The 26,502-nt window shown below is 43.9% G+C and overlaps 1 protein-coding gene across 1 annotated transcript in view; it reads right to left on the bottom strand.

Annotated features, from left to right (window-relative positions):
* The window catches only part of SLC2A9 (solute carrier family 2 (facilitated glucose transporter), member 9), a 188,033-nt gene that overhangs the window by 109,650 nt on the left and 51,881 nt on the right, over window positions 1-26,502 (bottom strand). Inside the window, 2 exon segments of the mRNA XM_006893636.1 lie at window positions 651-783; window positions 21,943-22,088. Coding sequence (XP_006893698.1) covers window positions 651-783; window positions 21,943-22,088 — 279 coding nt within the window.

The following is a 26,502-nucleotide window of genomic DNA, read 5'->3' as shown; positions in this document are numbered from 1 at the left end:
AAAAAAAAGAAAATTGTTAGGAATATTGATATAATCAATAATTGATAGGAATCACTGCTGTTCCTGCTAAACCTTTCTTCCAAGTGTCCTCTTGGTGGGTTTGAACTATCAATCTTTCAATTAGTAAGGACCTCTGGTGGTGTACTGCATAATACATCACACTGCTAACCCAAAGGTTGTTGGTTCAGACCCAGCAGCTGGTCTGAGGGAGAAATCTCATCCCATATAGATTTATAGCTTTAGAAGCATGAAGGTCACTATGAGTCATAGTCAACTCAATGGTAGTATGTTTTTGATGTTGGTTTGGTGTGTGTTTATTTTTTAATTCCAAAGTGTCTTGCTGGACTCAAACCATCGACCTTTTGGTGAGTAGCCATGTCCTTATGCATCTGTGTCACCCAGAGACTCCACAACGCGAGGCTTGTGTGTCTCAGCGTGGTCCGGTCTCAGACTCCATATGATTCCCTGTGAGAACACTCACTGTCCCCCACTTGAGCCACTCCCAGCAGAGCCATTGGGAAGGGGCGGTGAGACAAAGGGGCTGGTCGTCCGGGCGCCTGGCAGAGAGGAGCACTGCTCCCTACTACCCATCGGCCCTGGTCTCAGCCCGCCCCGCGGAGCTGTCAGGGCAGCGGGGAGAGGACACCTACCTTTCACAGCTCCCGCCTCATCGTGTTTCTCAAAGAGCAGGTAGCGTGGGCTCTCAGGCAGAAAGGGCAGGATCACCAGCTGAGCCAGGGCAGGGACGACAATCACTGCGAACAGGTATGGCCAGGTGCTCTCCTGTGGGGACACGGAGGGGCTGCTGAGTGGAAGAAGCCAAGTGGTTCAATTCCCTGCAGAGGTTCCCCCTTCCTAGTGTGGTCCCCCAAACTAAGGCTGATGGAAGAGAGCTGCCACTGGCAGGTGAGCCCCACCAATGTGTCCAGCATTTTCCATGCACGAGGTCAATGCATCCTCACAGCCCTGTGAGACAGCCGCTTGTGGGGTTGCTCAGGGAAGGTGGGGCAGGATGGCCAAGGCTCTGCGATGTCTAGCTCCACTCAGTGGGCACAGGGGAGTCCAGGCAGGCTGAACCCTGGCCTCAGAGGCAAAGAAAAACAACTCTGAGATATCATTTCACCCCAGCAACAATAGCAAAGTTCAAAAGGGCAGCAAACGACAAATGCTGGCAAGGTTGTGGAGAAACTTAAACCATTATTCACTGCTGGTGGGAGTGTGAAATGGTGTAACCACTATGGAAGGCAGTATGGCACTTTCTCAAAAAGTTGTAAGTAGAAATACCACTTGACCCAGCAATTCCACTACTGGGAATATACCCCCCCAAAACCTGACCTGCCACCCAAGCCAATGTATACATATTCATGTTTATTGCTGCATTGTTCACAATAGCAAAGAGATGGACGCAACCCGAGTGTCTATCAACAAGAGAATGGACAGAGACACTATGGTATATTCACACAATGAAATACTATGCAGCACTGAAAAACAAGGAACTAATCAAATATTCTAAAACATGGGTGACCTTTGAGTACATTATGCTGAGTGAAATGTCTCAGTCACAGAAGGAAAAATACTGCATAACACTAATGTTATAAAACAGAACTGACATGGGGAGTTGGGAGGAAACTAGGAAAGGAAGGTATAGATAATGAATACTACACTGGAATAGATGAAGGAAAGAACTGTTTAAAAGGATTATATGATTAGGTAATATCTGTACAGCGATAGTCCAGAGTAAGAGTTGCATTGCAAAGTGGCCTGGGGGAGGGGTGGGGAAGAGGGAGGAAATCATACAACAATGAATGATTGGTTCAACCAAGGAGACAAACACTGCGTTTCATTATCCAGTTTAGACTTTGAGCTTCCTGAGGGTGGAGATGGTGGTTGACATACAGTGGCTGTTGAAAAATAATTAATAGATAATAAAAACAATTAGGGGTCTCTGGTGGCTTCGTAGGGAGCGGCACTGCCAACTCAAAGGCATGAGGTTTGAGTCCACCAGCTGCTCTGAGGGAGAGAGAGGAGGCATCTCCTCCTGTGAGACTGACTGACTCTGAGTTGGTTCAGACTCAATGACACATACCAACAAAAATGCTTAGTAAGACAGTTGACCTGGGGCCTGATTTTTTTGCCAATGCCTTCAGTGCAGTTTTCACTTCCCCCTTCATTACCACTGGCTCCTGCTTATATGGTACTTCCTGAAATTTTTCCGTGTCAGCCAGTTCTTTTTGGTATAGTGACTGCATATTCCCTCCATCTTCTTTTGATGCTTTCTGGGTCATTCAATACATTTTCCATAGCATCTTTCAATATTGTGACTTGAGGCTCAAATTTGTTTTTCAATTCTGTCAGCTTGAGAAATGCAGAGTGAGGTCTTTCCTTTTTATTCTCTGATCCCAGCTCTCTGCACATTCCATTATAATACTTTGCTTTGTCTTCACAAGCTGCCCTTTGAAATCTTCTATTCAGCTCTTTCACTTCAGCATGTTTTCTTTGTGTTTTGGTTTTTCGACACTCTCGTGCAATTTTCAGAGTCTCTTCTGACATCTATGTTGGTTTTTCCCTTTCTCTTCTGTTTTGTAATGAGCTTTTGCTTACTTCATGGATGATACCTTTGATGTCACTCCACAACTCATCTGGTCTTCGATCATTGGTTTTTAAAGCTTCAAACCTATTAAGATGATTTTGAAATTCAGACGGAATAGATTCAAGATTGTATTTTGGTTCTCGTGGGCCCATTTAAATTTTTTTTTGCCTCAATTTGAACTTGCACATGAATAGTTGATGGTTTGACCCACAGTCTGCCTCTGGCCTAGTTTTGACTGTTAATATTGTGCATCTCCAACAATTCCTTCCACAGATATAGTCAATCTGATTCTTAATGCAATCCATCAAATGAGGTTCGTGTGTAAAGTTACCATTTGTGTTTTTAGAAAAAGGTCTTTTCCATGAATAAATCATGGGAAACATAAAAAAAAGACAGTTGACAGGAAATATTATATGGAATGAACATATAATCAGACATTATTTGTACTGTAGTTGCTATCATGGAACAAAATGTAAAAACTGAGTGATTAAAAAAGCAATATGCTTTGTCAACTTTCACTTAAGCAGTATTTAAAAGAGTTTGGGACTGACTTCGGGAAGTGGTGTCTTTACACACACGCTCATTAATGCTTTCACCAAGCCCCTTTTATCTGCTGACGGAAGCCTCTGACTCTTCTTTTCAGAAATGTTCACAAAAAAAGGCAGCTACTCCTTATGTAACAGCCCCACGAGGTGCGTATTCTTTATCTCACAGCACCACGAAGCATCAATTCCTCATCTAACAGGACTTGATGCCAAGTGAAACCCTTGAAGGAGCTTCTGGGGCCCCATTTGAGCCTATGTTGGGGACCGCACCAGAAGCTCCATCTCTGTTAACATGGGTCATCTCACCCCACCGCCACAGCAGGGGGTCCGCCTTGAAGGCTGAGCTGGTCTCTAACTCCCTATCATTCAAGGTCTTGCCATAACGCCGCGATCTTACTCTTTGCTCTGCAAGCTTTCCACTTTTAAAACAGGCTTCTAGGTCACACTTTCCCCAAGTGAGAGGCAAGCGCTCTGGCCTTTCCATAAATAATACCCTCAAGGACCATGAGGAGAAGGCAAAAACATCTTTCAGCACAGTTTGGATCACTGAGCTTATCCAAGTCAAGATCTAATTAAAGCTCTTATTTTCCTTCTCTTGTACATGGACTTGCTATGAGTCAGAACAGGGTCCACAGCACCTAATGTAAACCTGACAACAAAAAAGTAAAAAAAAAAAATAATAAAGAAATAAAAGTGCACCGGGCCCTGGGAAGAAGGGGCGGGGGGAGGGTGGTGGTGACACTGGCGGGATCACACGTGCCACCAAAAAGATTTGGAATTCTTGCTGCTACACCTTAACTGCACCATATCCTCCCTCCCCGAATCCCCCATTCCCTTCACAGCCTCAGAGGGCTCCTTCTGGGAGTCTGATGCTAGTCTGGAAGGTTTCACCAGTTCCCCAGCACCCATCAGATAAAGTCTAATGCTCTTTTAAAAAAATTATTATTATTATTATTATTGGAAAATTTACAGAGATTTTGGATTTCATTCATTCATTGTTGCACATTTCTCCCTGCCCACTCCTCCCTCCCAGTTCATTCTTCTCTTTGAAAAGTAAAAGAAAAACTCTTTCATTGTTATACAATTCCCCCCTCCCCCAACCCAAGTCCCCTCTACTATGCAGCCTTCATTCTGGACTCCTTTCATGATAATAATACCTAACCATATATCCCCTTTAAACAATTCTCTCTCTCATCTGTTTCAATGCAGTATACATAATTTATCCCATCTTTCTCAGTCTCCCCCACAACTCCGATGTCAGTCCTGTTTTACAACAGTGGCACTCTGCAGTATTTGTTCTTTTGTGACTGAGATATTTCACTCAGCATAATACTGGAGCACAGGGCCACTGTCTGTATTTGCACCACTAGAGCCCAAGGTCACAGGAAGGACACAGACTTTGGAGTTCAACCCAAGTTCAGAGTATAGCTCTTCCACTTATTAGCTGTGAGGCTTTGTACAAATTTTCTCTCTAGAATTGCCATTTTCTCAGCTAGGAAATGATATCAGTTATTCTAGCTTATTTTGCAGGCTTGCTGCAAAGACAGAGTATATGAAATACCAGTGTGAGTCTGCTATGGGGCTGTTGGGATATGGGGGTGGGAAGGAGTTGGAAAGATGAAGACAAGATCTGTCTGAGGACAGAACCAGCATGAGGGGACAAGCTTGCGGGAAGAAGGCAACAAGGCCCTACGCACTGCATGGGCTTTCTCCTTGAAACTCTCTGCCACCAGCCTCCAAAGAGTGAAGTGTTCCATGTCCACAAAGGCAGTGAGTCAACACATTGCAGTCCACTGGATACGTGGCTGATGAAAGAGTTCAAAATGCTATGAGAATGACTGAACTTGACATAGAGCTATGGAGCCCATAGACTTGCTCCAGGTAGGGTTGACCCAGACTTTCAATGTGTAAAAATGTGTGGCCTGTGAAGTGTAGCAAAGTGAATAATGAGGCATGCCTATACAGTTACTTAAGTTCAAGGCCCCATCTAAGGCTGCTGTGGGCCTGCCTTCTACTTGACCTTCCTGAATCTGCCCACAAGGCTCACTCTGGGAGGCTGACAGAGGCTCAGGGTCCCAAAGCCATAACATCATATTCACGTCACCCCAGGCCTGTTGATCTTCCCCTCTGGGGGACCCAGGAAAACCTCTCCTCCTCTCAGCAGCCACGTGGAAGCCACCCACTCCCAGGGCACCCACACTCATTGTTTCCCCCCTACGTCTTCTCAAAGACAGAGAGGCCAAGTTCAAGTGAGCTTCAAAGGACTTCATTTAAAATCTCAGATGACATGACTTCAAGAACGATTATGTCTATCTCTGCTTCCCTTCAGTCTTTCTTTCTTGCAGACAGAGGAACCAGCTGAGTTGACCAAGGGCAGAAGAGGCTTCCACCCAGGGGGTCTGGTGCCACACGACACTAGCTATCAAACCCTGCTCATGTCACGGCATTCTTGGAGCTCAGCTCATGCAAGTCCTTGACTTAGGATGAGCCCAAAGTCAGAGGGTGACACGTCTGGAGTCACAGCACACTGAGCTCTTGGTGGCCAAGGTTTGCTCACATGTGTCACAGCAGGTGAAGGTGGGGGTCTGTTCCTTATCTAGGAAGAAGCAACTGGAAAATGAATAAATCAGGGTCTTCACTACAATTCCAAGATCAAGGAAAATGGGTTCATTCTTCCACATTTATGGACACCTTGAGCAGATCCCATTGTCAGCTCTAGGATTGCTCTAACTTCCCTGTTGAAGGATCGTACCTACCCAGTGGGGCAGTGGAAGCAAGATCTGCTTCCGGAAAGATACAGGCAGTACAACCATGTACAGCACCATTCTGCTCTGTGAATGGACTTGATGGGAACAAGTTTGGTTTTGCGGTTTGTAGTTGTTGTGCTGGTACAAACAGTCAACAAGCTTGCCTGCTAACAGAAGGGTTGAGGGGTTGAACCCACCCAGACTAAGAAAAAGTGCAGCCAGGAGCTCTTTGGAGGCAAGGATGGTGAAGTTTCATCTCTTATACTTCAGGCAGGTTGCTAGGAAAGGCTACTCCTTGGAGAGCGACGTGATGCTTGGAAAGGTGGAGGGTCATTGGAAGACAGGCCTCGATGAGATGGACTGACCAATGACTCCAGCAATGAGCTCAAGTGATGATGAGGGTGGCACAGGACAGAGTTCAGATCTGTTGTTTGTAGGTTTGCTATGTGTTGTGTTTGTACCTTAGAACAACAGAGTGAGAAAGGTCTGGCTATCCACTTCTGAAAAGTCAGCCCTGGAAAACCCCACAGTGCAGGGTTCTGCTCAGACCCCAGGGAGGTCGCCATGCTTGGAGACTGACTCAGCGGCAGCTTGACTGGTTTGTTCGTGCACAAATGTACACTGCTCACAGCTGGACGTGGTCATCAACACCCAACAATTATGTTTTCCAGGCATCAGCTATAGCGCTTCCCAAAATGACCAGCCCTTTGCTCATTGAAGGTGATTCTGTTATGCATGACACCTTCAGCAGGAAGCTCAGAGTCCTGTCTGGAAAGTCCACGCTGTGTGGGAGCAATGCCTGAGAGCCCTGGACGCAGTTTGAAGGAGTTTGGACAGCACCTGGAGAGAGTTCTGAATGGCAAGAGGGAAGAGAATGGCAGTCTCCAACTTTCTCTTTTTCTTTTCTTCTTCCCTTCAAAAGCATTTCATCAGACAGCTCCTTCTGACCCTGCAGCACATTTTCTTGGACTATAGAAAACATTTGAGTTACACCCAACAATGAAAGCAGTCATTTCAGAGAAGAGACATGATTCCTCATGGAGGAAAAAGGCTGTCCTTGCCAGGCGAGAGATGTTGGACTGTTTGAGGTTTGAAAACACTGTGGTGACTAAGTTTCTTCTATTCTTGTTCTATAAAATGTTATGTGGTTTTCTTTCTGGGTTTGGCTAAAGTTCAAGAAACTCTACGACTTTGTAAGAAACAGCACTTAGAGTCTGGGTCCCTGAATGAAAAACAAGTGACTGCAAAATATGGCCTTATATGCGCTCCAGTGGCCTCATGAGGGGTAGGGAGTTGTGCTGTTAACCCCAAAGGCGACATTCTCTGGTGATTCAAGCCCACCAGGGGCCCCTCAGGAGAAAGCTGATTTAGAGGCTCAGAAAACCTGCTGGAGGCTCTGTCACGAGTCAGTTCTGACTCAGGGCAATGAGAGACAGAGACTGAGGGAAGGAGGCTAGTCTGGAAAAGCTCATGCTCTCTGCATTATTCCATCAGTTGTTGTTTTAGGTGCCTTCATGTCGAGTATGAATCATAGCGACCCTGTGAACAAGAGATCTGAACCCTCTCCTGTCCTGTGTCATGCTCTCATTTCCTGACACAACAGAACCCATTTTGGCGATCACCACGTCAATCCACCTGGTTGAGGGTTTTCCTCTCCTTTGCTGACCCTCTACCCATCCGAACATCATGTCCTTCTCTAAAGAATAGCACCTCTGAGCAACATGTCCAAAGTATGTGAGGCAAACCCTCATTATTCTTGCCTCCAAAGAGCACTCTGGATGCACCTTCTCCAAGACATATCTGTTTGTTCTTTTGACAGTCCATGGGATGTTCAGTGCTCTTCTCCAACACCTCAAGCTCAATGGCTTCTTCTTCTACAAATTTCCTCATTGTCCAGCTCTCAGATGGACAGCAAGTGATTGTGAAGACCGTGACATGAATCAAATGCACATTAATCCTCAGACTGACATTATTACTCCTCAGTAATTTGGAGGGGTCCCTAACAGCATATTTTCCCAGTGCAATGTGTCTCCTTATTTTCTGACTGCTGGTACCAAGGGTGTTAATTGTGGATCCAAGTGAGATGAAATTGTTGGCAGTTCTCCATCCATCATGATGTTGCCTATTGATCCAGTGGCAAGAATCTTTCTTTTCTTGACATTGACATGAAATCTTTGCCAAAGACTGCACTCCTTCTCTTCTGCAACAAGTGCTTCAAGTTCTCTTCACCTTAAGCATATAGGGTTATGTCATCTGCATAACGCAGGTTATTGATGCAGGAAAATCTATTAAAAAGACTATTATTCAAATGTATGTGCCTACATCTAGAGCCAAAGAGGAAGAACTTGAGAATTTTTACCAAGTCTTGCAGTCTGAAATTGACCGAACATGTAATCAAGATGTGTTAATGATAATTGGTGACTGGAATGCAAAAAGTTGGAAACAGTGAAGAAGGAATAGTAGTCAGAAAATATGGGCATGGTAATAGAAATGAGGCTGAAAAGAGAATGATAGAATTTTGTATTTACAATGATTTATTCATTGCAAATATTGTTTTTAAAAGACACAAATGATGACTTTACACATGGATCTTACCTAATGGACTGCATATGAATCAGACTGACTACATTTGTGGAAAAAATCATTGGAGAAGCTCAATATCAGCAGTTGAAACTAGGCCAGGGGCGGACTGTGGGTCAGATCATCAATTACTTATATACAAATTCAAGTTGAGGCAGAAGAATGAAAATAAGTCCACAGGAGCCAAGATATGATCTTGAATCAATTCCATCTGAATGTCAAGATTATTTTAGGAATAAGTTTGAGGCATTGAGCACCAATAATCGAAGACCAGATGAGTTGGGGGATGACATCAAAGATATTGTCCATGAAGAAAGCAAAAGGTCATTACAAACACAAAGGCATTCCATCAAAAGGACATTCAGAAAAAGGCACAACCCTCCAGACCATGGGACAATCAGTGGTCGTGAAGAGAGAGGGAGAGGAGGAGGAATGGGGAGACACAGGACGCAGTTGTTAGGATCTTAGAGTTGGTTTCAACTCTGTGCACAGTGATCAACGGCAGAAAAACTAGTGCCTGATCCTGCAGCAACCCCACTATCACTGTGTGCTGGAGCTTGTCATGATGGCCACTCTGTCTCTCTACCCTGTGGAGGGTCTTCTGCTTTTTCTGCAGTCCTCTGTCGAGCATGATGTCTTCCTCTATGGAATGGCCCCTTCTGAAAACGCCCGAAGTACAGGAGATGAAATAGCATATCCTTGTTTCAAAAGGGCATTCTGGCTGCATGTCCTCACAAACAGGTTGGTTAATTCTTCTGGTTGTCCATGGTGTACTCAGTATTCTGCATCAACGTCACAATTCAGTTGCATCAATTCTTCTTGGGTCTTCCTTTTTCATTGCTGAACTTTTATGTGCCTTTGAGACGATTCAAAATGTCATGATTTAAAGGGAGCTCTGGTGGACTAGTGGCAAAACGCTGTGCCGCAATCCCGAAAGCATGTGGTTTGAATCCACCAGATGCTCTCCTGTGCCAGTCGGATCTGATTCAACAATACGCCAATAACAACAACAAAAGTCATGGTTTGGATTGGAACATAAGTTACTCATCAGGTATTTTAGTACCATGCTGTTGTGGTTGTTGTGTATCATCGAGTCAGGATTGACCCACAGCTGACCCTCCAGTGGTTTTGCAGAGACCGTTAATTTGCATAAGAGGACATTGCTCACCCTTCTCCTGCAGAGCAGCTGGTGGATTTGAACTGCCTGCCTTCAGGATTGCCGCACAGCTTCTTGCCCCTAGGCCACTAGTGCTCTCTTTAGCACCATAGCAACCTGTAAGTCTCCATTGAGAGGCAAGTCATAGCTGTCCACGGGGCACCTTGGCTGAGAATTGAACCAGGTCTCCTATGTGGAAGGTAAGAATTCTCCTACTGATCCACCAAAGTCGTCCAATTGCACAATGTTGCTGTCGTATGTGTTGAGTCAATTCCAAATCAGCGTTGTTACAGGGTAGAGTAGAACTGCCTTAATTGCCGAAAGCAAGAAGGACCCACGACACTTACTGGAGAGGATCAAGGACTGCAGTCCTCAGTATAGATTGCATCTCAACATTAAGAAAACAAGAATCCTCATCACTGACATCATGATGGATGGAGAAAAGATTGAAATTGTCAGAGATTTCATCTTGTTTGGATTCACAATCAACACCCTTGGCATCAGCAGTTAGAAGATCAGGAGACAAATAGCACTGGGAAAGTCTGCTGTTAGGGATATTTTCAAAGTTCTGAAGAGCAATTATTTCAGCTCAAAGACTAAGGTGTGCCTGATTCAGGCTATGGCCTTTGCAATCACCTGCTATGCATCTGAGAGCTGGACAGTGAATAAGAATGATAGGAAAAGAATTGATGTCTTTTATTTTAGTATTGAGAAGTTTGCAGAATATCTTGAGAACTGCCAAAAGAACAAACAGATATATCTTGGAGAAACTGCTATCAGAGTGATCCTTGGAGACAAGGATGGTGAAGTTTTATTCATTCATTATTATTCACTGCTGCGTAATATTCCAATGTATGAATGTATCATAGTTTTTCTAACTATTCATTTGTTAATGGGCACTTGGGTTGCATCCATATCTTTGCTACCATGAATAACACAGCAATAAACATGGGTGTGCATATATCTGTTTGAGTCACAGCTCAGGTTTCTTAGGGTTTATTCACTACTGGTGGGAATGTAAAATGTATGGAAGGCACTATGGAAGGTGATTTGGTGCTTTCTCAAAAAGTTGGAAATATAAATACCATTTGACCCAGGAAGGCCACTATAAGGATGTAAATCTTTGTGGAAGAGAATGCCTATCTTTCTTTTAAAGAACTAGTAGATTCTAACAGTTGAACTTTTGGTTAGCAGCCCCAATACATAACCCCCTACGTCACCAGGGCTCCTCTAGCAAGGTCCACTGGGATCCACTTGTGCCTTCCTCATGACCTGCAGTGCACAATTTCAACTGTCCCACACCATATCAATCCGAACTCCCAAATCAAACCCCCAAAACACTGCTATCAAGACAATTTTAGATTAGTGACGCTGTACTGTAAAGCAGAACTGCCCCCACAGGGTTTCTAAGTCTAGAAGTCATCACAGAAGCAGATCATCCCACTGTACACACATAGAGTGGCTGCTTCACAGCCCAGCACGCGATGACTCTGCTGTCAGGGCTCCTTGTTGTAGCAGCAAAACCCAAACCCATTACTGCCATCAAGTCAATTCCAATTCATAGCAACCGCCCATCGGGTTTCCAAAGCTATAAATCTTTAAGAGAAGAGACTGACCATCATTCTCCCATGGAGGAACTGGTGAGTTTGAACTGCTGACATTTGAGATTGCAAAGCAACACAGACTACATCATGTCACCACTCATTAAATTCATTTCTGTCAAGTCTGAACCAAGTCGCAACTGACTATCCAGTGGGATTCTAAGACTGTAAATGTCACAGGAGGAGACTGTCTGCCTTTCTCCTTCAGAGCTGCTAACAGATTTGTACTGCCAGAGAGCATAGCCTTTGAGTTAAAAAGCCATCATGCCAGCAGAGCCCTGTCATTCATAAAAACAACTCCCTCATTGCCATCAAGCCAGAACTTATTCACAGCTGACCTTCCAGAGATTCCCCCCCCCACCAGAGGCTTTAAATTACACAGGAGGAGACTGTCCATCTCTCTCCCAAAGAGCAGCTGGTGGATTTGAACTGTCTGCTTTTGGGGGGCAGTACAACTCCTTGCCTGCTAGGCCACCACACCTCCTTTAATTCATAACAGCTATATATGTAAACCCCAAAAGAAATGGGCCTCCTTTAAAGGGAAGAACTATAAGTAGCTTTAATTTCCTTATTCATATCTGCCAAATGTTCTAAAATGAGTACAAAATGTTATAAAATTGGAACAAAATAGATGGGTGCCATATGCACAGTCTACACCTACTGCAACAGTGATTAAATTCAAGCATCTACTTGCCTTTCCTGGGCCAGAACTGAAGTTCTATCAGCACTGAAAATTACTCACTTTTGGCTTTAAATTAGTCCCATGTATCTCCTTCCATTCCACAATTTTACCCAAGCACCTTTCTTCTTTATTTTTGCATGAGAAATAGCTATTTAACATGAGGTTTCTTTTCCTCAGCCTTTAGAAGCATAAAGTAAAATGATCCTCTACCTCAGTGCTGTATGATATGTCTTTGATTAAATTCACAGTACTGGTGTTAATCCCTCCACCCCCTTCCTTGACTTCTGGCAATGATTCTAAGAGCCACCTCCTCGGCTTCCGACAGCCTCTGCACTTCAAAGCAATCACCTGCATGTTTTCTCACTTTTTCTTTTTAGAAGCTTTAGTTTGTCTCTGTCTTTGAAGGTAAATGAGAAATATCATTAAAATAGAGGAAATGAAATTCTGACACCTTAATGAAATAAGTGTGACTCTCGCTCTGCAGGAACATCACAGATCCCTAAAAAGGATGAATGAGAACGTCTCAGTTACCGGCTTATGAATGGGTAGAACAATATCCACCTTTCTAAAGCATGAATTTGAAAAGAAAGAAAGAATATCCTTGTGGGGTTTCATACACATCATCTGAAGCAGGGCAAATGTTATCTGGAAAGAGCAGAAGGTGGGAATAGGCAGCTGCCGTGGTACAACAGAGATAGTACATGGCTCTAGGAATACAAGGAACTGGGTCCCTCTGTTGCAATGTGACTTCTGAACGGTCCTCTCTATGAGCTTGTCAATTCTGTCAACCTACTCCTATGTCAAGGCTCTTTATCTTTGCAAATGGCACCACCATTCCACCTGCCCAGTCACCTTGACCTCTTCTCTAACAGACACATTCCATAATTCCACCACTCACAAAACTTGGTCAATTTCATCCACCTCCCAGCATCCCCTCTATCACCATCCAAATCCACCTGTTTCATAACACTGCAATAACAAAAATGCTTTAAAATAGGTGATTTTAAAGAATAGAAAGTCATTGTCTCTGTTTTGGAGGCTAGAAATCTGAATTCAGAGCACTAGCATAATTTTGTTCTGTGTTTTGTTGTTGTTGATTGCTATCGAGTTGAGCACAACTCATAGCAGCCTATGAACAAAAGACTGATACTCTCTCGTGCAGATGCTCTCTCTCTCCCCCTCCCTTCCTCCTTCCCTCCTTCCCTCCCCTCCTCCAATCTCATCTCTCTCTATTTCTCTATATCTATCTATGCTCTTTCTCCAAGTTTATATTTTCCAGAGGCATGTGGTTTAGGAAGTGGATACCACTCCTGCTTCCAAGCCTGAATCTATCTGGGAGCTCCACCAAATACTACCCATGATGGGGAGCCATTATGGTGTTTGGCACACCTATGACACAGTTTTTCAGTATTACAGTAACTCCAAGTTACTTCAGGACAGCAAATAGATCACTGCTGTACCACTTAAAAGAATGTTCATCCCCAAATCAATTAACATTTGGCCCGAGTGCTGCAGGCCCAAGGGTCCTGCCACATTTTTAAATTCAGGCATGTCCAAATCCTGGTGGACTATAGAACAGAGACCCCAATCCACCTGGCAAGTCCAGTCTGCTGACATCCACTTGTGTACTCTAGGGAAAACAAAACAAAACAAAACAAACCCTTCCACATCTACCTCCACTTCTGGTATCCCTGTGCATTTCATGGTGTTCCTGGGTGTGTAGCACTAGTCTCACATTTTTACCTCATTTTGTTGTGACTATTTTCTTATCTGCTATACACACCACTAAGAAGGGAATAATAGGAGTGATAACCAACTTACTCTGTTATGACAGAATCAGCAATATCTTCAGAGAAAGATCTTGTTCTTGCTGTTATTAGGTGCCATTGAACTGGCTTTGACTCATAATAACCCCTAGTCACAACAGAACAAAACCCTACCCAATTCTGAGCCATCCTCACAATCTCTGCTGTGCTCACTCAGCTGGCATTGTGTTGCAACTAGAATGTCAATCATCTCACAAAGTGGAGAGTATGTTCCTCCCTTTTGTTCATTCTCTACCCTTTTCCAGGTCATCCACTTGACAACAAGTCCAAAGCATGGACATGAAGTCCCTCTATTCTTGTCTTTAAGAATCACTCTAGTGCCCCTTCTTCAAGGACAGATTTGTTTATTCTATTGACTGTTCATTGTAGTTTCTATGTGCCACTGAGTCAAAAATAACTCATAGCTGACCCTTCAGCAGATTTTCAATAAATGACATGGAAGGAGATTGCTCATCTTTATCCCATGGAACAGCGAGGAGATTCAAACCAGTTGGCAGTGCAGATCCTTACTACCAAGCCACCAGAGCTCCCTGTTCTTTCGGAAGTCCAGGGTATATTCATTGTTCTTCACCAACATTAAACTTCAAAAGCATCACTTCTTTGTTGTTTTTTACCATCAAATTAGAACAGACCCATAGCTGACTCTGGTGGGTTTTCAGAGTCAGTTACTTGCATGGGAGATTGCCCATCCTACTCCCACAGAGCAGCTGGTGGTTTCAAACAACATGCCTTTGGGATTGCAGTGCAACTCCTTGCCACTAGGCCACCAGTGCTTCATCAATTTTTTAGTCTTCTTTATTCTTTGTACAACTTTCACATGCACTTGGACAAGAGAAAGAGCTTTCCCCGCCTAAGATGACTACAGCCACACTCCATAAGTGAGAACGTCAGCATATCTATTTTGGAGAATACACTTCAATCCATTGCACGAAGCCACAGCCAACTCCTGACTAGACTAGGGTATTCCTCTCTGTTGGGGCTTTAGTCGCCTAGTAGAACCAAGAAATCTTCTTAAAAGTCCCATATTACTAGGTTGTTGCTTGTTAAACCTGTCCATGGTTGCAAAATTATAAACTTTCATCAGCCTTACCAAAACGAAAGCCAAAGACATTGGCACAGAGTAATTTCTGACTCTAGGTGTCTCTGTGAGCTACTGAGCACAACATTCCCACAGGGCTTTTCTTTATGAAATTGTGTGTCCAGGCCTCTGCTCATGGTTCTACAGCGTGGATTTGAACTTCTAACCTCTCTGTAGGTAGATGGACACAAACCACTTGACATCACCAGGGACCTTTCTAAGCACATACACTTGCTCTCAAAATAGTGGAGAAGAGACCAATGATTAAACATAACCTGATGGCACATAGTAGTGTAATTTTTAAAAGTTTCAATTCATTTCTAATATTTAAAATTAAGGAATGTGATGTAGAAAAACAGACTTCTGACTGCTTTTGAAAGTTGGAAATCTGCCTTCTTGAAGCTAGTTGATCATAGAAAGCAGCCATCCATTGGATAGGACATTTCCTCCCATGTGTCACTGTCCCCACCATCCCTCCTCTTGACCAACCCTTCATGTCTTGGCCTTCCTGCCTCATAGGATCTGACCCCTACTACCTTTGTTCCTAGCCTCCTTTTCCAACTCACACTGCTTCATCCCTAGATCTTTCTGCTTCTGAACAAATGTCAAGGCCTTTGTGTACATCATTTCCTCTTCACCTTGAGCCTTTCCTGCCCCCACTAATCCTGGCCTGGATCAATACTACTCATCTTCAAGGCATGAGTTCAAATGTCTACCATGGAGAACTTGTCTAATACGCTACTCTAGGTTGGCACCCCTTTGCTGCACCGTCCTGCTGATCATTGGTTAATTAGTTGTCTTCCTTATGAGTTCTTCAAGAGCAAGGAGGAAGTCTGCATTTGTCACTTCTCAGTCACCACCATGGCCATGCTGTTGTTAGCAGCCACTGGGTCAGGTTTGACCCATAGCAGCTCTGCGTATGCAGAGTGGAACCTCTCATAGTTTTCAAGACAGTGACCTTTTGGAAGCTGACCTTCCAGCCTGTCTTCCAAGGTATCTCAGGATGGGTCTCAACTAGTAGTTGAGAAATTAATGATTTACACCACCAAGGGACTTGCAAGGGGTTTCTATGTATATGTTAAATGAGTTAAATTTGTACCTCTGGACTTAGTGAACATGTATATCGTTAAGACGTCATCTATCAGTGGGATCAGTGGGGAAAGGTACATAAACAAAGGAAAACAATTCCTTGAGCGAGGTCTGGCTATGTGGACACTTAGAACAGACACCTCATTTGTCAAGGATTTTTTTCTAGAGGAAATCATCCTGGAGTGGGATGTGGGGATTTGGGGACTTGGATCATGGTCACTACCAAGGATGCATCTGTCTCAGAAAGTTGGGGTGATCTGCCCATAGTCACACAGTTCGTTCATCTATGAGCATCATAAAGCACCAGGCTGTGCCTGGCTTTCTCATGGCTGCAGCTCTAGTGCCCAGCTAAGCAACAATCAACCAGTGTGTAGAATGAATGAAGGGGAGGACAATATGGAGGCTCAAGAAAGACTTGAGGGATTCAAGTAGGAGAAAGAACCTGATGTTGATGTTCAAAAGAGGAGTTGGATAAGGGACAATGAATTCAGAAATTATCCTGAAAGAGAAAAAGTTAGCCTCTATCGAGGTTGTTGTTGTTATGTGCTGTTGAGTGGTTTGTGATTCATAGCGACCCTAAGTACAACAGCTCTGAAGCCTTCCCTGTATTGAGCCAATCTCACTGACTCTGACACATCCACCCCCATTGTCCTAGTTACTGTATCAATCCATCTCATCTGGGGTTTTTCTTTTCTGTCCCACTCCTCCATCCCTCTGAGCATTATGTCCTCCAAGAAATGGTTCGTCCTGGCCACATGCCCAAAATTCTAGCCTCCAAGGAGAAACTTGGTTTTACCTTCTCTAAGACAAATCTACTTGCTTTCCTGGTGGCACATGGTATGTTCAAGACTTTTCTCCAGCACCACAACTCAAAGACATAGATTCTTCTTCTGTCATCCTTAGTCATCGTCCAGTTCTCTGATGCATAGCAAATAGCTGTGAAGACCATGGAGTGGATAAGGTGCAATTTAGTCCCTAGAATAACGTCATTGCTTCCCAGTCCTCTGGAAAGGTCTCTGACAGCAGATTTACCTAGTGCAATTCATCTTTTTATTTCCTGACTGCTAGTGCCAAGAGTGTTGATTATGAAGTCAAACAAGCTGTATCTGTTAACAACCTCAATCTCTTCTCCATCCATCATGGTGTGCCATTGGCCCAGTGGTGAAAATTTTTCTCTTCTTGGTGTTAAGCTTCAATCCATATTAAAGACTACAGTCCTTGACCTTCTGCAGCAAGTACTTCAGGTCTGCCTCCGTTTCAGCAAGCCAGGTTGTGATATGTATTTATTTTTGTTATTGTTGTTGGAGATCTATGGTACTGTCATTTGACTTTAAATATATTCTGATGTCTAAAGAGCTGAGGCTGTGATTTTTATATTATTTTCATCATTACACAAAGTGTTTATTCTCAGAGCTTTTGAATATCTTCAGCAGGGCAAAAAAAGTCTCTTTAATGTGGAAACTCATTTTGGTGAGGAGACTGTTTTCAATACACTTATTCTAATTATAAATATAATAACATATTTTGCAACTGCAGAAATAAAGTGTGAGTTTGTAGAGGAGGCAAACAAAAGTGTATATTGTCATAACTGAAAAGGACTGATAATAAAGGAGTAGAATCAGGTGCATCTGAGGTGACCTAGAGTATCTGAAATACAAAAATTGGTGCATGTCAGTCGATCCTGTCATCATGGAACCACCACGCTGGATTTCTCCAGGATCTAGGCTTGGTGAAGGTCAGCCAACTAAGACAGAGAAGGACTCTCCTCATGAAGCCCCTAAATTTCCAGCAAAACATGTGAGTTTGTCCATAACACCAGCCACACCTAGGGTTGGAAGCATACAGCCCCAGGTTCATGTTTAGCTTTAATGTTTTCACTTGTTCTGTATCTCACCTCTCTCCACTTCAGTTCCATGGTGCTAGAGACAAGCTGCTCATTTAAAGATGCTTTGAGATTTTAGATGACGTCCTAAATACGTGACTGGATAATCAGAAAACAGGTCTTGTGGACTTGAGCCCACTCTGTCCTCTCCGTCTCTACAACGGCCTCATAAGCTCTCATCACGTCAACAATAACTCATAGAGTCCCCGTGAACAACAGCTCTGATCCCTGCCCTATCCTGAGCCAAACTCACTGTCTCTGACACACCTGACTCTGTTGCCACAGTCACTCTCTCGTCCAGGGTCTTCCTCTCCTGCACTAACACTCTACTCTTCCAAGTCTCTCAGCTGTGGTCCTGGAGAGCAATATGGGACACACCATGGACCTTCAAGAGAACAAACAGCCCTGGCTTGGAGAAGGTGAATCTAGGGTGATCCTTGGAGGCAAGAATATTGAAGCTCTGTGTCACATACTTTGGGTATGTGGCCAGGAAGGACCAGTCCTTTGAGAAGGACATTATGCTTGGAAGTGTCGAGAGTGTCTTCTTCATAGTTCTTGTATCTATTGTATAGAATAGGGAACTGGGACTCATAAGTAAAATGAATTACCCAAGGTCACTGTAGTGCAACATAAGGAATTGTTTAAACTCATGAGAAATAAGAATGCGGACCAGCCCAAGACGGACTCCTTTGAAGAGGAGATCAGCCATACCATCACTCTCCAGCTATCTGATGCAAATAATTCCCCCCCCCATCCACGGCACTTCCTACTTCTCTGCTGGGCTCAATAATCTGTTCCAATGGTGACCCAGAACTAGAAGACCATACTCACAATTATGTGGTCTATTAAGGAAGTAACCATAAACAGCCTAAGATCAGGATTAACTAGAAAATTATAGGAAGAACCGGGGATAAAGGTCAGGAAGCACAGAGACAAGCTCTGGAAAGGTCCCTGAGTGGAGAGGATGTCCCTCCCGAGTTCTTGAGGGCAAGGCAGCTTTTGAGCAGAACAGCTCTTGGACCAGTTTTCTGCTGTCAGGCCTCTCTCTATGCTTGGCTTCTCTGCCATAACCCTCTCCACTGCTGGCCTTTCCGCTAGTAACTGGTGGTCCAGCTCACAGTCTGCATAACAGCTTGAAGCTGCAACTCTCTTAGCAACAGCTACTGCCTACCAGGCCTCTTTGTCATAAGCCACTCTGTCATTGGCCTTTCTACTGCTAACAGGCTCAGCTCACAGAGAGATATTAGCTTGCTTTGTTTTCTCAACAGTTCTTCATAGTCTGATCTCTCTATCATTAGTCCTCTCTGCTTTGACTGGTAGAACTTCCAGGCAATGTAGCAGCTTCAGAGACATTCAGCTTCCACATGCCTCAGGGTCTACAACAGCCCAGCTCTTAGCTGGTGTCTCTCTGATCCAAAGAGGCCTAGAAAACCATGTGAAGGTTGTGTCCTTTCTCCACACCTATTCATTTCATATGCAAAGCAAATAATTTGAGAAGTTGAAGTCAAGAAAAATGTGGTATGAGGAGCAGCGGAAGATTCATCAACAACCTGTGTTACGCATATGACACAGCTTTGCTTGCTGAAAAGTGAGGAGGACTTGAAGCACTTGCTGCAGAAGATCAAACAATACAGCCTTCAATGTGGATTACATCTTAACATAAAAAAACCAAAAATCCTCAACCCTGAGTCAGTAGGTGACATTACGTTAGATGGAGAAAAGATGGAAGTTGACAATGCTTTAATTTTATACAGAATCAAGACCTTGAGTAGCAGTAGTCAAGAAAAAAGATGTGCTGCACTGGAAAAATCTGCTGCCATAGACCTCTCCAAATACCTTAAAGAGCAAGGATGTCTTTTTAAAGAGTAAGGTGCACCTCCTCCAAACCATGATCTTTTAAAAATTACGTCCTATACATCCTGAAAGTTGGATCATGAACAAGCATGAGAAAAGTAGAATTTGTGCCTTCTAACTGTCGTGTTAGAGAAAAGCACTGAATATCCCATGGACTACACCAAGAACAAATAAACCTGCCTTGGAGTAAGTGCATACAGGGGGCTCCTTAGAGGTGAGCGTGGTGAAATTTCATCTCATATATTTTGGACACTTTATTAGGAAGGACATGTGGTGGTGGTGATTATGTGCCATCAAGTTAGAACTGACCCTTAGCTGACTCTCCAGTGGCCTTGTAGAAGCAGTAAATTGCATGGGAGGAGATTGCCCATCCTTTTCTCACAGAGCAGTGGGTGGATTTGAACCACATGCCTTTGGGATTGCAGGGCAGCTTCTTACCACTAGGCCCCCAGAGCTCCTGCATTAGGAGGCACTGTTGGTGTTATGCTCCATTGAATCACCTGCGACTCATAGCGAACCTACATACATAGTAGCCCTGAAGCCTGCCCTGTCCTGAGCCAGTCTCACTGACTCTGACACGCCTACCCCAGTCACTCTATCAATCCATCTCATCTGGCATCTTTCCTTCACTGTCTCTCCATCCTTCTAAGCAGGATGTCCTTCTCCAGGGACTGGTCCTTCCTGGCCACATGGTTGGAAAAGACATCACGCTGGAAAATGTGCATGATCAGAGCAGACCCTCAACAAGGTGGATTGACATAGTGACTGTAACAATAGGGCCAGGCACGTTGGTGATTGAGAGGACAGTGCAAGACAGGACAAGGTTCAGATCTCTTATTCATAGGGTCACAATGAGTTGTCAACTCAACAGCCCCTTACAACAACCATGACCTACAGTCTGACTCTCATCAGTTATAAGGCAGTGCCTTTCACCAGAGAAGAGTTCCACCAAACGTCAATTACCTGTGCTTTAATCATCAGACAATTTACTAAATCATCAATTGTTTACAGCTTGCCCAGAAAATGTCAATCAACACAGCCCAGGCAAAGGTATCAAGCCCCTTGGAAGAGAAGACAAAGCTGCCTTTCTGAAGAACTAGTACAAAGACAGCAACTCCAGTAGGAAAAGAGTGGATAGATAGTGAACACTGTATTGGAACAGATGAGGGAGAGAACTGTTTACAAGGAATATATGATCAGGCATTATGTGTAAGACAAAGGTTCAGAATAAGAGGTACATTAAGAGGACTGGGGGATGAGGAGGGGAAGGGGGTGGGGAGGGAGGAAAATGTGCAAGAATGAATGAATATTAAAAATAAGAAAGAAATTGAACTGGTGGAGGGGTAAAGAAAGTGGAGGGAGGAAAATGTGCAACAATGACTGAATAAAAATCCAACTTTCTGTAAACTTGAATTAAAATCACAATTAAAATTTTAAAAAAATTTTAAAATGATTACTCCTCAGAGTTTAAGTAGCAGGAAGCTCTCTCAAGCTGTTCTTCCAAAGAACAAAGGCTGAGGTCTCATAAAGTGACTCACACGAGAGGCCACATATAGGAACTGCTGTCAGGTGCCATCCAGGAGACCCCAACACAGCGGCCCTAGGAATGATGGATCTGCCCCTTCTCCTGTCATAAGCAGCCTCAATCCATTTCGCTGAGGGTCTTCCCCTCCTTCTCTGACCCTCCGCCTTTCCATACATGATGTCCTTTCCAAAGGACTGTTTCCTCCTAACAACATGCTCAAAGTATGGAGCACTCTGGCTACACCCTCTCCAAGACATAATTGGTTGCTGTCTTGGGGCAGTTCACGGGGCGTTTAGCACTCTTCTTCTCCAGCATATAAGAACTACACAGCTAATAAGTGATTTCAGATCTGCCTGTTTTCAAAACAGAAGACAGTACAGTTGCCTGTGTATTTACCCACCGAGACCCACTGCTGTAGAGTGGATTCTGGCCCATAGTGACTCTCCATTGAGTTTCCGAGACTTCACAGTGAATCTTAACAGAAGAAGACAGCCTCATCTTTCCCCTGAGAGCCGCTGGTAAATCCAAACGGCTGATGGTCAAAAGAGTAATGGCCCAACGCATTAACTCACTGGGCTCCTTATCCATTTAGAAAAGAAAAACTCAGGAGTCAAGAAGATGTAAGCATCTTGAAATGATGCGTACAGGAGAACATACCAATAATTTTCTCCAACTTTAACTCAGAGGCGTAAAGCCTCAGAAATACCCAAACTTTCAGGGGAGCGTGTCACCTCGGAAGTGCTAAGAAGAGGAGAATAGACATGATTGTCCAGAAAGTCACACCTACCTTTCCCAGCAGCTCAGGCAGGCCCAGCAGCTGCCCGATGAATACACCAATGCAGATGAAGATGGCAGTCGCCTGCCCCAGGGAGCCACGGATTTCTTTGGGTGAGATCTCATTCAGGTACATGGGGAGTGCGCTGAGGGAGATGCCTGTGGAAGAAGCATGGCAACAGTGAGAGTCGGTCTCCCTCAAGGAGCAGTCCAGTCCAAGAGAGGCATCTTCGCCAAGTGGCACTGCGGGTCAGAGACAGAGCTATCCTCCCCAAGAAACGTGGATGCGAGGTCTAGCATCCCTTAGTACGATGGCCCTGGCACATCTCTTGGCTCTGCTTTGTCTTTGAAAATGAATAGCATCATAGCCATGCAGCCATGGTGCCATTCTCAACACTGCACCGATGGCCAACACTTCCACATGTTCTTACTATTTAATCCAGAAAGTAGGGCTGACACAAACACATTGCTGTGGAGTCGATCCAAACTCACAGCAGCCCTCCCTCAAATTTCCAGATCTGTGAGTCTTTGTGGGAGGAGACTGTCTATTTTTCTTCCAAATAACTGTTGGCATATTCGAAATGTTGACCTTTGAGTTTGTAGCACGCCACTTAGTGTTACCAGAGCTCTTTAAAGTAGGGCTGGGAGATGGAATTCTTAGGGAAGGATGTACTTGATGATGCTGGTGATGGGAACAGTGGTGGTGGTGATATCAACGGCAGTGGTAGAGGTGGTGGTGGTGGTGGTGGTGGTGGTGAGGTGGTGGTAGGAATGGTGATGGTGGCGGTAACAGTGATGTCAGTGGTGGTGGTGATGATGATAACACTGGTGGTCATAGTGGTGCTGTCAATGGTTATGATGGTTAACCCACAGTCTGCCCTTGGACTAGTTTTGACTATTGATAGTGAACTTCTCCAACAGTTTCTTCCACAAATCTAGTGAGTTTGATTCCTATGAAGCCCATCAGGTGAAATCCACTTGTAAAGTCATCTTTTGTGTCTTTTAGAAAAAGTATTTGCAATTGTAAACATAAAATTAAACCATTCTATTTCCAGCTTCATTTCTGTCACCAAGCCCATATTTTCCAACTACTGTTCCTTCTTCACTGTTTCCTACTTTTGCATTCCAGTCACCAATTATCAATAATGCATCCTGATTCACAGTCAATTTCCAACTGCAAAATTTGGTAAAAATTCTCAATTTCTTCCTCTTTGGCACTAGATGTAGGAGCATATACTTGGGTAAAAGTAGTGTTAATAGGTCTTCCTTGCATATGTATAGACATTATCCTGTCACTTGTATTTCAAGATAGAACTTGAAATGGACTTTTTGGCTGTGAATGCAACACCATTCTTCTGTTTTTCATCCCCTACATAGTATACCATATGATTATCTGATTTTCTGATTCAGACCATGGTCTTTCCAATTGTTAGCTATGCATCTGAGACCTGGACAATGAATATGGATGACAGAAAGATAATTGACACCTTGGAGTTTGTAGTGTTGGAGAAGAACACTGAAGATCCCATGGACAGCCAAGAGAATGAACAGATATATTCTGGTGGAATGCTCTCTGGAGGCAAGAATGATGAGGCTTCACTTCACATACTTTGGACATGATGCTAGGAGGTGCTGCTATTCCTTGGAGAGGGATATGTTGTGGGAAAGGCTGGAGGGTTGGTGAAGGAGAAGAAGACCTTCAACCAGGTAGATTGCATGGTGACTGTTGCAATGGGCTCTTGTGTGTCAGGAAGTGTGAGGATGGTGCAGGATAGCACTGAGTTCAGATCTTTTGTTCATAGGGTCACTGTGAGTAGTATTCGATTGATGGCACCTAACAACAACAACTGTGTGTCAACGTGGCCATAATGAGCAAAATGTAACTGTCCTATATTGTAAATTCTAACCTCTACAGTGTTGAATAAAGCAGGATTAGAGGTGGTTCTGTAAACACATGAACAACCTGATCTGATGCAGGGTCTATCTCCTCAGGAAGGTGACTTGTGTTGAATGTATGTTTGGACTCTCTGGCAAAGCTAGAGAGCCTTTCATTAGAACCTACATCTGGCTTTTTGGTTTGTCACCTCCAGACAGGAAGTAGTGGCCTGCTGTACTTGGGCAGCCTCCAAGGTCAGGTCTTTATAACCACGGAGGTCATGGTTATAAAGATTCATCTGACTCTGAAGCCAGCACCCTAACACTCTATCTGCCTGCTAGTGACTTGAACTGGTTAACCTTGAACCCTTCTCTCTTGAGGTCTGGCCTAGAGACCTGGGACTTGCCAGTCTTTATATACATTTGCTATCCACATCTGAATGCAGAACAGATCATTTGGGGAGGCTGGATTTTACGATGAGAAATGTGGCATCAAGATTAGAGGAAGACTTATTAACAATCTGCAGTATAAATACAAGATAACTTTGCTTGCCAAAACAGAGGAGGACCTGAAGCTTTTGCTGCAGAAGGTCAAGGACATCAAAAAGAGAGATTTTCACTACTGGACCAACTGGCACCACCATGATAGATGGAGAAGAGACTGAGATTGTCAAGAATTTCAGCTTGCTCAGCTCCACAATCAACACTCTTGGCACCAGCAGTCAAGAAATCAAAAGACAAATTGAATTAGGAATATCTGCAATCAATGACCTCCTCAGAGTACTAAAAAGTAACAGGGTTAGAGACTAAGGTGTGCCTGATCTAGGACATGGTCTTTGCAGTTACTTGCCCTGCATCAGAGCTGTGGTGCTGGAGAAGAGTATTGAACATACGATGGCCTGCCAAGAGAACAAAACAGGTCTGTCCTACAGAGGGTTAAACCAAGTTGTTCCTTGGAGGCGAGAATTTTGAAGCTCCGTCTCACATACTTTGGGTACTTTGCCAGGAAGGACCAGTCTTTGGAGAAGGACACCATGCTTGATGGGATGGAGGGATAGTGCAAGAGAGGAAGACCCAGAAGGAGATGGATTGACATAGTAATGGGAGTAATAGAGAAAGACATGTCTCAGACAGTAAGATTGGCTCAGGATAGGGCAGCATTTAGAGCTATTGAGCATAGGGTCACTATAAATTGCAGGCAACTCAACAGCACATAGGGACAACATATGCATTTGAGCTATCTTCTTAAAACACAATCATTCCATATACAGATATTTCTCTCTATATACCAAAAGTCACAATCATAGCTTTCAAGAGGGAACTCACTCATCACTGACCCTCTAATGGGTTCGTGGAAGCTGTAAATTAGCATGGGAGGAGATCTTTCTTCCTTGGAGCAGCTGGTGGATTTGAACCACCGGAGAGGTGTGGCCCTTTGACTAGCAGTGTAGCTCTCTATGGATTGCGCCACCAGAGCTCATCTTGCTATGTCATTATAAAATCTCCCTATATGGGACATGATGCTTGGAAGGCTGGAGAGTCGGCAAAGGAGAGGAAGACCCTCAACCAGGTAGATTAAACATGGTTACTGTCGCAATGGGCTCTGGTGTGTCAGGACGTTTAAAGATGGCACAGGGTAGGATGGAGTTCAGGGTTCATAGGGTCGCTATGAGTCATACTTGACTCAATGACACCTAACAACAATACAGCATATAGATATAGGTATCTAGACATGTTGTTACATGCCATCTAAGTTGACTGTGACTCACAGTGACTCTATCAACAACAGACCTCGACCCTGCCCTATCCTGTGCCATCCTCATCATCTCTGATATACTTGAGTCCATTGTTACTGTTGATCCATCTTGTTAAGGGTCTTCCTCTCTTACACTGATGCTCTACATTTCCAAGCCTGAAGGTCCCTCCTAACAACATGCTCAAAGGGTCTTTGCCTCTCAGGAACACCTTGCTGCATCGCCTCCAAGATAGGTGTGTTTGTTCTGCTGGAAATCTATGGAATATTCATGACTCTTCTCAATATCATGACACAAAGACATTGATTCTTCTCTTGCCATCCTTAGTCACTGTCCAACTTTCAGATGTGCAGAAAATAATTGAATGGATTGGATCTGGTACACCTTAGTCTTTAAAATGACAGAAACAGAGAGACAGCAATAAAAATATTTGCTTTGTTTATTTTACTTCTCTGGAGAACCCAGATAAAGATAGTAATGGTGGTGGTAGCAGCTGTGATGCTGATACTGGTGTTACTGGTGGTGGTGGTGGTGTTGATGGTAATTGTGGTGAAAATGGTAGTAGTGATGTTAATGATGATGGTCATGGTAGTAAGAGGGATGGTGATATTACTGGTGGTAACAACAGTGAGAGAGGTGTTTATAACAGTAGCCAAGACATACAGTAATTGAGAAGTACTAAGGTTCTTTCTCATCATTTTACATATTGTTGTTGTTGTTGTTATTATTTGCCATAGAATCATCTGCAACTCATAGAGACCCTATATACAATAGCCCTGTCCTGAGCCAGTCTCACTGACTCCAACACACCCATTCCCATTGCCCCAGTTACTGCATCAATCCTCTCATCTGGGGTCTTCCTCTCCTGTGCTATCCCTCCATCTTTCCAAGCATGACGTCCTTCTCCAAGGACTAATCTCTCCTGGCCACGTGCCCAAAGTATG

This window comes from Elephantulus edwardii, unplaced genomic scaffold, assembly GCF_000299155.1.
Source record: "Elephantulus edwardii isolate Elephantulus edwardi_28Jun2011 unplaced genomic scaffold, EleEdw1.0 scaffold00129, whole genome shotgun sequence".
NCBI lineage: Eukaryota > Metazoa > Chordata > Mammalia > Macroscelidea > Macroscelididae > Elephantulus > Elephantulus edwardii.
This window is presented reverse-complemented; position numbering and strand designations above follow the sequence as displayed.